The sequence below is a fragment of the Schistocerca piceifrons genome, unplaced genomic scaffold (genome assembly GCF_021461385.2).
Source record: "Schistocerca piceifrons isolate TAMUIC-IGC-003096 unplaced genomic scaffold, iqSchPice1.1 HiC_scaffold_808, whole genome shotgun sequence".
Classification (NCBI taxonomy): domain Eukaryota; kingdom Metazoa; phylum Arthropoda; class Insecta; order Orthoptera; family Acrididae; genus Schistocerca; species Schistocerca piceifrons.
In genome coordinates, this window is record NW_025729067.1 from 5 (window position 1) to 12034 (window position 12030).

Here is a 12030-nt window from a genome sequence, read left to right on the forward strand (position 1 = left end):
GATGCCTCCTTCACTGACTTGTTCACCTCCCATCCTGATGCAGATGCCTCCTGCACTGTGTTGGGCACCTCCCATCCTGATGCAGATGCCTCCTGCACTGAGTTGGACACCTCCCATCCTGATGCAGATGCCTCCTGCACTGACTTGGACGTGTCCCATCCTGATGCAGATGCCTCCTTCACTGACTTGGACGCCTCCCATCCTGATGCAGATGCCTCCTGCACTGACGTGGACATCTCCCATCCTGACGCAGATGTCTCCTTCACTGACTTAGACGCCTCCCATCCTGATGCAGATGCCTCCTGCACTGAGTTGGACACCTCCCATCCTGATGCAGATGCCTCCTGCACTGATTTGGACGCCTCCCATCCTGATGCAGATGAACCCTTCCTGACTTCGATGCCTCCCATCCTGGTGCAGGTGCCTCCTTAACTTACTTGGATGCCTCCCATCCTGATGCAGATGCCTCCTGCACTGACTTGGACGCCTCCCATCCCGATGCAGATGCCTCCTGCACTGATTTGGATGCCTCCCACACTGATGCAGATGCCTTCTGCACTGACTTGGACACCTCCCATTCTGATGCAGATGCCTCCTGCACTGAGTTGGACGCCTCCCATCCTGATGCAGATGCCTACTGCACTGAGTTGGACACCTCCCATCCTGATGCAGATGAACCCATCACTGACTTCGATGCCTTCCATCCTGATGCAGATGCCTCCTGCACTGAGTTGGACACCTCCCATCCTAATGCAGATGCCTCCTGCACTGACTAGGACACTTCCCATCATAATGCAGATGCCTCCTGTACTGACTTGGATGCCTGCCATCCTGATGCAGATGCCTCCTGCACTGACTTGGACGCCTCCCATCCTGATGCAGATGCCTCCTGCACTGACTTGGACGCCTCCGATCCTGATGCAGATGCCTCTTCACTGACTTGGACACCTCTCATCCTGATGCAGATGCCTCCTGCACAGACTTGGACACCTCCCATCCTGATGCAGATGCCTCCTTAACTTACTTGGATGCCTCCCATCCTGATGCAGATGCCTCCTGCACTGAGTTGGACGCCTCCCATACTGATGCAGATGCCTCCTGCACTGACTTGGACGCCTCCCATCCTGATGCAGATGCCTCCTTCACTGACTTGGACGCCTCCCATCCTGATGCAGATGCCTCCTGCACTGAGTTGGACACCTCCCATCCTGATGCAGATGCCTCCTGCACTAACTTGGACGCCTCCCATCCTGATGCAGATGCCTCTTCACTGACTTGGACATCTCCCATCCTGATGCAGATGCCTCCTGCACTGACTTGGACGCCTCCCATCCTGATGCAGATGCCTCCTTCACTGACTTGGATGCCTCCCATCCTGATGCACATGCCTCCTGCACTGAGTTGGACACCTCCCATCCTGATGCAGATGCCTCCTGCACTAACTTGGACGCCTCCCATCCTGATGCAGATGCCTCCTGCACTGACTTGCACACCTCCCATACTGATGCAGATGCCTCCTGCACTGATGTGGATGCGTCCCATCCTGATGCAGATGCCTCCTTCACTGACTTGTTCACCTCCCATCCTGATGCAGATGCCTCCTGCACTGTGTTGGGCACCTCCCATCCTGATGCAGATGCCTCCTGCACTGAGTTGGACACCTCCCATCCTGATGCAGATGCCTCCTGCACTGACTTGGACGTGTCCCATCCTGATGCAGATGCCTCCTTCACTGACTTGGACGCCTCCCATCCTGATGCAGATGCCTCCTGCACTGACGTGGACATCTCCCATCCTGACGCAGATGTCTCCTTCACTGACTTAGACGCCTCCCATCCTGATGCAGATGCCTCCTGCACTGAGTTGGACACCTCCCATCCTGATGCAGATGCCTCCTGCACTGATTTGGACGCCTCCCATCCTGATGCAGATGAACCCTTCCTGACTTCGATGCCTCCCATCCTGGTGCAGGTGCCTCCTTAACTTACTTGGATGCCTCCCATCCTGATGCAGATGCCTCCTGCACTGACTTGGACGCCTCCCATCCCGATGCAGATGCCTCCTGCACTGATTTGGATGCCTCCCACACTGATGCAGATGCCTTCTGCACTGACTTGGACACCTCCCATTCTGATGCAGATGCCTCCTGCACTGAGTTGGACGCCTCCCATCCTGATGCAGATGCCTACTGCACTGAGTTGGACACCTCCCATCCTGATGCAGATGAACCCATCACTGACTTCGATGCCTTCCATCCTGATGCAGATGCCTCCTGCACTGAGTTGGACACCTCCCATCCTGATGCAGATGCTTCCTGCACTGACTTGGACGCCTCCCATCCTGATGCAGATGTCTCCTTCACTGACTTGGACGCCTCCCATCCTGATGCAGATGCCTCCTGCACTGACGTCGACACCTCCCATCCAGATGCAGATGCCTCCTGCACTGACTTGGACACCTCCCATCCTGATGCAGATGAACCCTTCACTGACTTCGATGCCTCCCATCCTGATGCAGGTGCCTCCTTAACTTACTTGGATGCCTCCCATCCTGATGCAGATGCCTCCTGCACTGACTTGGACGCCTCCCATCCTAATGCAGATGCCTCCTGCACTGATTTGGATGCCTCCCATACTGATGCAGATGCCTGCTGCACTGACTTGGACACCTCCCACTCTGATGCAGATGCCTCCTGCACTGAGTTGTACGCCTCCCATCCTGATGCAGATGCCTCCTGCACTGAGTTGGACACCTCCCATCCTGATGCAGATGCCTCCTTCACTGAGTTGGACGCCTCCCATCCTGATGCAGATGTCTCCTTCACTGACTTGGACGCCTCCCATTCTGATGCAGATGCCTCCTGCACTGAGTTGGATACCTCCCATCCTGATGCAGATGCCTCCTGCACTGACTTGGACGCCTCCCATCCTGATGCTGATGCCTCCTCCACTGACTTGGACACCTCCCATCCTGATGCAGATGCCTCCTTAACTTACTTGGATGCCTCCCATCCTGATGCAGATGCATCCTGCACTGACTTGGACACCTCCCATCCTGATGCAGATGCCTCCTTCACTGACTTGGACGCCTCCCATCCTGATGCAGATGCCTCCTGCACTGAGTTGGACACCTCCCATCCTGATGCAGATGCCTCCTGCACTGATTTGGACGCCTCGCATACTGATGCAGATGCCTGCTTCACTGACTTGGACACCTCCCATCCTGATGCAGATGCCTCGTGCACTGAGTTGGACGCCTCCCATCCTGATGCAGATGCCTCTGCACTGAGTTGGACACCTCCCATCCTGATGCAGATGCCTCCTGCACTGACTTGGACGCCTCCCATCCTGATGCAGATGCCTCCTTCACTGACTTGGACGCCTCCCATCCTGATGCAGATGCCTCCTGCACTGACGTGGACATCTCCCATCCTGACGCAGATGTCTCCTTCACTGACTTGGACGCCTCCCATCCTGATGCAGATGCCTCCTGCACTGAGTTGGACACCTCCCATCCTGATGCAGATGCCTCCTGCACTGATTTGGACGCCTCCCATCCTGATGCAGATGAACCCTTCACTGACTTCGACGCCTCCCATCCTGATGCAGGTGCCTCCTTAACTTACTTGGATGCCTCCCATCCTGATGCAGATGCCTCCTGCACTGACTTGGACGCCTCCCATCCTGATGCAGATGCCTCGTGCACTGAGTTGGACACCTCCCATCCTGATGCAGATTGTCCTGCACTGAGTTGGACACCTCCCATCCTGATGCAGATGCCTCCTGCACTGATTTGGACGCCTCCCATCCTGATGCAGATGCCTCCTTCACTGACTTGGACGCCTCCCATCCTGATGCAGATGCCTCCTGCACTGACGTGGACATCTCCCATCCTGACGCAGATGTCTCCTTCACTGACTTGGACGCCTCCCATCCTGATGCAGATGCCTCCTGCACTGAGTTGGACACCTCCCATCCTGATGCAGATGCCTCCTGCACTGATTTGGACGCCTCCCATCCTGATGCAGATGAACCCTTCGCAGACTTCGATGCCTCCCATCCTGATGCAGGTGCCTCCTTAACTTACTTGGATGCCTCCCATCCTGATGCAGAAGCCTCCTGCACTGACTTGGATGCCTCCCATACTGATGCAGATGCCTTCTGCACTGACTTGGACACCTCCCATTCTGATGCAGATGCCTCCTGCACTGAGTTGGACGCCTCCCATCCTGATGCAGATGCCTACTGCACTGAGTTGGACACCTCCCATCCTGATGCAGATGAACCCATCACTGACTTCGATGCCTTCCATCCTGATGCAGATGCCTCCTGCACTGAGTTGGACACCTCCCATCCTGATGCAGATGCCTCCTGCACTGACTTGGACGCCTCCCATCCTGATGCAGATGTCTCCTTCACTGACTTGGACGCCTCCCATCCTGATGCAGATGCCTCCTGCACTGACGTCGACACCTCCCATCCAGATGCAGATGCCTCCTGCACTGACTTGGACACCTCCCATCCTGATGCAGATGAACCCTTCACTGACTTCGATGCCTCCCATCCTGATGCAGGTGCCTCCTTAACTTACTTGGATGCCTCCCATCCTGATGCAGATGCCTCCTGCACTGACTTGGACGCCTCCCATCCTGATGCAGATGCCTCCTGCACTGAGTTGGACGCCTCCCATCCTGATGCAGATGCCTCCTGCACTGAGTTGGACACCTCCCATCGTGATGCAGATGCCTCCTTCACTGAGTTGGACGCCTCCCATCCTGATGCAGATGTCTCCTTCACTGACTTGGACGCCTCCCATCCTGATGCAGATGCCTCCTGCACTGAGTTGGACACCTCCCATCCTGATGCAGATGCCTCCTGCACTGACTTGGACGCCTCCCATCCTGATGCTAATGCCTCCTCCACTGACTTGGACACCTCCCATCCTGATGCAGATGCCTCCTTAACTTACTTGGATGCCTCCCATCCTGATGCAGATGCATCCTGCACTGACTTGGACACCTCCCATCCTGATGCAGATGCCTCCTTCACTGACTTGGACGCCTCCCATCTTGATGCAGATGCCTCCTGCACTGAGTTGGACACCTCCCATCCTGATGCAGATGCCTCCTGCACTGATTTGGACGCCTCCCATACTGATGCAGATGCCTGCTACACTGACTTGGACACCTCCCATCCTGATGCAGATGCCTCGTGCACTGAGTTGGACGCCTCCCATCCTGATGCAGATGCCTCCTGCACTGAGTTGGACACCTCCCATCCTGACGCAGATGCCTCCTGCACTGACTTGGACGCCTCCCATCCTGATGCAGATGCCTCCTTCACTGACTTGGACGCCTCCCATCCTGATGCAGATGCCTCCTGCACTGACGTGGACATCTCCCATCCTGACGCAGATGTCTCCTTCACTGACTTGGACGCCTCCCATCCTGATGCAGATGCCTCCTGCACTGAGTTGGACACCTCCCATCCTGATGCAGATGCCTCCTGCACTGACTTGGACGCCTCCCATCCTTATGCAGATGCCTCCTGCACTGAGTTGGACACCTCCCATCCTGATGCAGATGCCTCCTGCACTGACTTGGACGCCTCCCATCCTGATGCAGATGCCTCCTTAACTTACTTGGATGCCTCCCTTCCTGATGCAGATGCCTCCTGAACTGACTTGGATGCCTCCCATCTTGATGCAGATGCCTCCTGCACTGACGTCGACACCTCCCATCCAGATGCAGATGCCTCCTGCACTGACTTGGACACCTCCCATCCTGATGCAGATGAACCCTTCACTGACTTCGATGCCTCCCATCCTGATGCAGGTGCCTCCTTAACTTACTTGGATGCCTCCCATCCTGATGCAGATGCCTCCTGCACTGACTTGGACGCCTCCCATCCTGATGCAGATGCCTCCTGCACTGATTTGGATGCCTCCCATACTGATGCAGATGCCTGCTGCACTGACTTGGACACCTCCCACTCTGATGCAGATGCCTCCTGCACTGAGTTGGACGCCTCCCATTCTGATGCAGATGCCTCCTGCACTGAGTTGGACACCTCCCATCCTGATGCAGATGCCTCCTTCAGTGACTTGGACGACTCCCATCCTGATGCAGATGCCTCCTTCACTGACTTGGACGCCTCCCATCCAGATGCAGATGCCTCCTGCACTGACTTGGACGCCTCCCATACTGATGCAGATGCCTCCTGCACTGATTTGGATGCCTCCCATACTGATGCAGATGCCTCCTGCACTGACTTGGACACCTCCCATTCTGATGCAGATTCCTCCTGCACTGAGTTGGACGCCTCCCATCCTGATGCAGATGCCTCCTGCACTGAGCTGGACGCCTCCCATCCTGATGCAGATGCCTCCTTCACTGACTTGGACGCCTCCCATCCTGATGCAGATGCCTCCTTAACTTACTTGGATGCCTCCCATCCTGATGCAGATGCCTCCTGCACTGACTTGGACACCTCCCATCCTGATGCAGATGCCTCCTTCACTGACTTGGACGCCTCCCATCCTGATGCAGATGCCTCCTGCACTGAGTTGGACACCTCCCATCCTGATGCAGATGCCTCTTGCACTGATTTGGACCCCTCCCATACTGATGCAGATGCCTGCTGCACTGACTTGGACACCTCCCATCCTGATGCAGATGCCTCCTGCAGTGAGTTGGACGCCTCTCATCCTGATGCAGATGCCTCCTGCACTGAGTTGGACACCTTCCATCCTGATGCAGATGCCTCCTGCACTGACTTGGACGTCTCCAATCCTGATGCAGATGCCTCCTTCACTGACTTGGACGCCTCCCATCCTGATGCAGATGCCTCCTGCACTGACGTGGACACCTCCCATCCTGATGCAGATGTCTCCTTCACTGACTTGGACGCCTCCCATCCTGATGCAGATGCCTCCTGCACTGAGTTGGACACCTCCCATCCTGATGCAGATGCCTCCTGCACTGACTTGGACGCCTCCCATCCTGATGCAGATGCCTCCTTCACTGACTTGGACGCCTCCCATCCTGATGCACATGCCTCCTTCACAGACTTGGATGCCTCCCATCCTGATGCAGATGCCTCCTGCACCAGCTTGGGTGCCTCCCACCTTGACGCAGATGCCTTCTGTACTGACTTGGACACCTCCCATACTGATGCAGATGTCTGCTGCACTGACTTGGACACCTCCCATTCTGATGCAGATGCCTCCTGCACTGAGTTGGACGCCTCCCATCCTAATGCAGATGCCTCCTGCACTGAGTTGGACACCTCCCATCCTGATGCAGATGCCTCCTGCACTGACTTGGACGCCTCCCATCCTGATGCAGATGCCTCCTTAACTTACTTGGATGCCTCCCTTCCTGATGCAGATGCCTCCTGCACTGACTTGGACACCTCCCATCCAGATGCAGATGCGTCCTTCACTGACTTGGACGCCTCCCATCCTGATGCAGATGCCTCCTGCACTGAGTTGGACACCTCCCATGCTGATGCAGATGCCTCCTGCACTGACTTGGACGCCTCCCATCCTGATGCAGGTGCCTCCTTCACTGACTTGGACGCCTCCCATCCTGATGCAGATGCCTCCTTAACTTACTTGGATGCCTCCCTTCCTGATGCAGATGCCTCCTGCACTGACTTGGACACCTCCCATCCTGATGCAGATGCCTCCTTCACTGACTTGGACGCCTCCCATCCTGATGCAGATGCCTCCTGCACTGAGTTGGACACATCCCATCCTGATGCCGATGCCTCCTGCACTGAGTTGGACGCCTCCCATACTGATGCAGATGCCTGCTGCACTGACTTGGACACCTCCCATCCCGATGCAGATGCCTCCTGCACTGAGTTGGACGCCTCCCATCCTGATGCAGATGCCTCCTGCACTGAGTTGGACACCTCCCATCCTGATACGGATGCCTCCTGCACTGACTTGGACGCCTCCCATCCTGATGCAGATGCCTCCTTCACTGACTTGGACGCCTCCCATCCTAATGCAGATGCCTCCTTCACTGACTTGGACGCCTCCCATCCTAATGCAGATGCCTCCTGCACCAGCTTGGGTGCCTCCCACCTTCACGCAGATGCCTTCTGTACTGACTTGGACACCTCCCATACTGATGCAGATGCCTGCTGCACTGACTTGGACACCTCCCATTCTGATGCAGATGCCTCCTGCACTGAGTTGGACGCCTCTCATCCTGACGCAGATGCTTCCTGCACTGAGTTGGACACCTCCCATCCTGATGCAGATGCCTCCTGCACTGACTTGGACGCCTCCCATCCTGATGCAGATGCCTCAATCACTGACTTGGACGCCTCCCATCCTGATGCAGATGCCTCCTTCACTTACTTGGATGCCTCCCATCCTGATGCAGATGCCTCCTGCACTGACTTGGACACCTCCCATCCTGATGCAGATGCCTCCTTCACTGACTTGGACGTCTCCCATCCTGATGCAGATGCCTCCTGCACTGAGTTGGACGCCTCCCATCTTGATGCAGATGCCTCCTGCACTGATTTGGACGCCTCCCACACTGATGCAGATGCCTGCTGCACTGACTTGGACATCTCCCATCCTGATGCAGATGCCTCCTGCACTGATTTGGACGCCTCCCATCCTGATGCAGATGCCTCCTGCACTGAGTTGGACACCTCCCATCCTGATGCAGATGGCTCCTGCACTGACTTGGACGCCTCCCATCCTGATGCAGATGCCTCCTTCACTGACTTGGACGCCTCCCATCCTGATGCAGATGCCTCCTACACTGAGTTGGACGCCTCCCATCCTGATGCAGATGCCTCCTGCACTGAGTTGGACACCTCCCATCCTGATGCAGATGCCTCCTTCACTGACTTGGACGCCTCCCATCCTGATGCAGATGCCTCCTGCACTGAGTTGGACACCTCCCATCCTGATGCAGATGCCTCCTGCACTGATTTGGACGCCTCCCATACTGATGCAGATGCCTCCTGCACTGAGTTGGACGCCTCCCATCCTGATGCAGATGCCTCCTGCACTGAGTTGGACACCTCCCATCCTGATGCAAATGCCTCCTGCACTGACTTGGACGCCTCCCATCCTCATGCAGATGCCTCCGTCACTGACTTGGACGCCTCCCATCCTGATGCAGATGCCTCCTTCACTGACTTGGACGCCTCCCATCCTGATGCAGATGCCTCCTGCACCAGCTTGGGTGCCTCCCACCTTGACGCAGATGCCTTCTGTACTGACTTGGACACCTCCCATACTGATGCAGATGCCTGCTGCACTGACTTGGACACCTCCCATTCTGATGCAGATGCCTCCTGCACTGAGTTGGACGCCTCCCATCCTGATGCAGATACCTCATGCACTGAGTTGGACACCTCCCATCCTGATGCAGATGCCTCCTGCACTGACTTGGCCGCCTCCCATCCTGATGCAGATGCCTCCTTCACTGACTTGGACGCCTCGCATCCTGATGCAGATGCCTCCTTAACTTACTTGGATGCCTCCCATCCTGATGCAGATGCCTCCTGCACTGACTTGGACACCTCCCATCCTGATGCAGATGCCTCCTTCACTGACTTGGACGCCTCCCATCCTGATGCAGATGCCTCCTGCACTGAGTTGGACGCCTCCCATCCTGATGCAGATGCCTCCTGCACTGATTTGGACGCCTCCCATACTGATGAAGATGCCTGCTGCACTGACTTGGACACCTCCCATCCTGATGCAGATGCCTCCTGCACTGAGTTGGACGCCTCCCATCCTGATGCAGATGCCTCCTGCAGTGAGTTGGACACCTCCCATCCTGATGCAGATGCCTCCTGCACTGACTTGGACGCCTCCCATCCTGATGCCTTCACTGACTTCACTGACTTGGACACCTCCCATCCTGATGCAGATGCCTTCAGCACTGACTAGGACACTTCCCATCATAATGCAGATGCCTCCTGTACTGACTTGGACGCCTGCCATCCTGATGCAGATGCCTCCTGCACTGACTTGGACGCCTCCCATCCTGATGCAGATGCCTCCTGCACTGACTTGGATCCCTCCCATCCTGATGCAGATGCCTCTTCACTGACTTGGACACCTCCCATCCTGATGCAGATGCCTGCTGCACTGACTTGGACACCTCCCATTCTGATGCAGATGCCTCCTGCACTGAGTTGGACGCCTCCCATCCTGATGCAGATACCTCATGCACTGAGTTGGACACCTCCCATCCTGATGCAGATGCCTCCTGCACTGACTTGGCCGCCTCCCATCCTGATGCAGATGCCTCCTTCACTGACTTGGACGCCTCGCATCCTGATGCAGATGCCTCCTTAACTTACTTGGATGCCTCCCATCCTGATGCAGATGCCTCCTGCACTGACTTGGACACCTCCCATCCTGATGCAGATGCCTCCTTCACTGACTTGGACGCCTCCCATCCTGATGCAGATGCCTCCTGCACAGACTTGGACACCACCCATCCTGATGCAGATGCCTCCTTAACTTACTTGGATGCCTCCCATCCTGATGCAGATGCCTCCTGCACTGAGTTGGACGCCTCCCATACCGATGCAGATGCCTCCTGCACTGACTTGGACGCCTCCCATCCTGATGCAGATGCCTCCTTCACTGACTTGGACGCCTCCCATCCTGATGCAGATGCCTCCTGCACTGAGTTGGACACCTCCCATCCTGATGCAGATGCCTCCTGCACTAAATTGGATGCCTCCCATCCTGATGCAGATGCCTCCTGCACTGACTTGCACACCTCCCATACTGATGCAGATGCCTCCTGCACTGATGTGGATGCCTCCCATCCTGATGCAGATGCCTCCTTCACTGACTTGGACACCTCCCATCCTGATGCAGATGCCTCCTGCACTGTGTTGGACACCTCCCATCCTGATGCAGATGCCTCCTGCACTGAGTTGGACGCCTCCCATCCTGATGCAGATGCCTCTTCACTGACTTGGACATCTCCCATCCTGATGCAGATGCCTCCTGCACTGACTTGGACGCCTCCCATCCTGATGCAGATGCCTCCTTCACTGACTTGGACGCCTCCCATCCTGATGCAGATGCCTCCTGCACTGAGTTGGACACCTCCCATCCTGATGCAGATGCCTCCTGCACTAACTTGGACGCCTCCCATCCTGAAGCAGATGCCTCCTGCACTGACTTGCACACCTCCCATACTGATGCAGATGCCTCCTGCACTGACGTGGATGCCTCCCATCCTGATGCAGATGCCTCCTTCACTGACTTGGACACCTCCCATCCTGATGCAGATGCCTCCTGCAGTGACTTGGACACCTCCCATCCTGATGCAGATGCCTCCTTCACTGACTTGGACACCTCCCATCCTGATGCAGATGCCTCCTGCACCAGCTTGGGTGCCTACCACCTTGACGCAGATGCCTTCTGTACTGACTTGGACACCTCCCATACTGATGCAGATGCCTGCTGCACTGACTTGGACACCTCCAATTCTGATGCAGATGCCTCCTGCACTGAGTTGGACGCCTCCCATCCTGATGCAGATACCTCATGCACTGAGTTGGACACCTCCCATCCTGATGCAGATGCCTCCTGCACTGACTTGGCCGCCTCCCATCCTGATGCAGATGCCTCCTTCACTGACTTGGACGCCTCGCATCCTGATGCAGATGCCTCCTTAACTTACTTGGATGCCTCCCATCCTGATGCAGATGCCTCCTGCACTGACTTGGACACCTCCCATCCTGATGCAGATGCCTCCTTCACTGACTTGGACGCCTCCCATCCTGATGCAGATGCCTCCTGCACAGACTTGGACACCACCCATCCTGATGCAGATGCCTCCTTAACTTACTTGGATGCCTCCCATCCTGATGCAGATGCCTCCTGCACTGAGTTGGACGCCTCCCATACCGATGCAGATGCCTCCTGCACTGACTTGGACGCCTCCCATCCTGATGCAGATGCCTCCTTCACTGACTTGGACGCCTCCCATCCTGATGCAGATGCCTCCTGCACTGAGTTGGACAC

At 56.3% G+C, this 12030-nt stretch overlaps 3 protein-coding genes across 3 annotated transcripts; 1 reads left to right on the forward strand and 2 right to left on the reverse strand.

Moving 5' to 3' along the window:
• Window positions 1-2530: 2530 nt before the first annotated feature.
• Window positions 2531-2969, reverse strand: LOC124770369. The gene is made up of 2 exons (XM_047249200.1): window positions 2913-2969; window positions 2531-2860 (listed from the first exon to the last, which is right to left on the reverse strand). The coding sequence occupies exons 1-2, from the start codon at window positions 2967-2969 to the stop codon at window positions 2531-2533; spliced, it is 387 nt and encodes a 128-aa protein (XP_047105156.1).
• Window positions 2970-5631: 2662 nt separating this feature from the next.
• On the reverse strand, window positions 5632-7587 carry LOC124770370 (chitinase-like protein PB1E7.04c). Its single transcript, XM_047249201.1, has 5 exons — window positions 7363-7587; window positions 6729-7268; window positions 6439-6680; window positions 5851-6354; window positions 5632-5782 (listed from the first exon to the last, which is right to left on the reverse strand). Exons 1-5 carry the CDS (start codon window positions 7585-7587, stop codon window positions 5632-5634), a joined length of 1662 nt encoding a protein of 553 aa, XP_047105157.1.
• Window positions 7588-7618: 31 nt separating this feature from the next.
• LOC124770372 (proline-rich extensin-like protein EPR1) lies at window positions 7619-9499 on the forward strand. The gene has a single exon (XM_047249202.1). It carries the CDS (start codon window positions 7619-7621, stop codon window positions 9497-9499), a length of 1881 nt encoding a protein of 626 aa, XP_047105158.1.
• Window positions 9500-12030: the final 2531 nt, after the last annotated feature.

Bases quoted from the DNA above. Each gene is read 5' to 3' on its own strand.
- LOC124770369 (XM_047249200.1), bottom strand. From the start codon at position 2,969: ATGGGAGGTGTCCAAGTCAGTGGAGGAGGCATCAGCATCAGGATGGGA. The intron at 2,861-2,912 runs GTCAGTGCAGGA...AACTCAGTGCAG, and splicing joins TCAGGATGGGAGGCGTCCAA to GAGGCATCTGCATCAGAATG.
- LOC124770370 (XM_047249201.1), bottom strand. From the start codon at position 7,587: ATGGGAGGCGTCCAAGTCAGTGAAGGAGGCACCTGCATCAGGATGGGA. The intron at 7,269-7,362 runs GTAAGTTAAGGA...AACTCAGTGCAG, and splicing joins TCAGGAAGGGAGGCATCCAA to GAGGCATCTGCATTAGGATG. The intron at 6,355-6,438 runs GTAAGTTAAGGA...GGAGGCGTCCAG, and splicing joins TCAGGATGGGAGGCATCCAA to CTCAGTGCAGGAGGCATCTG.
- LOC124770372 (XM_047249202.1), top strand. From the start codon at position 7,619: ATGCCTCCCTTCCTGATGCAGATGCCTCCTGCACTGACTTGGACACCT.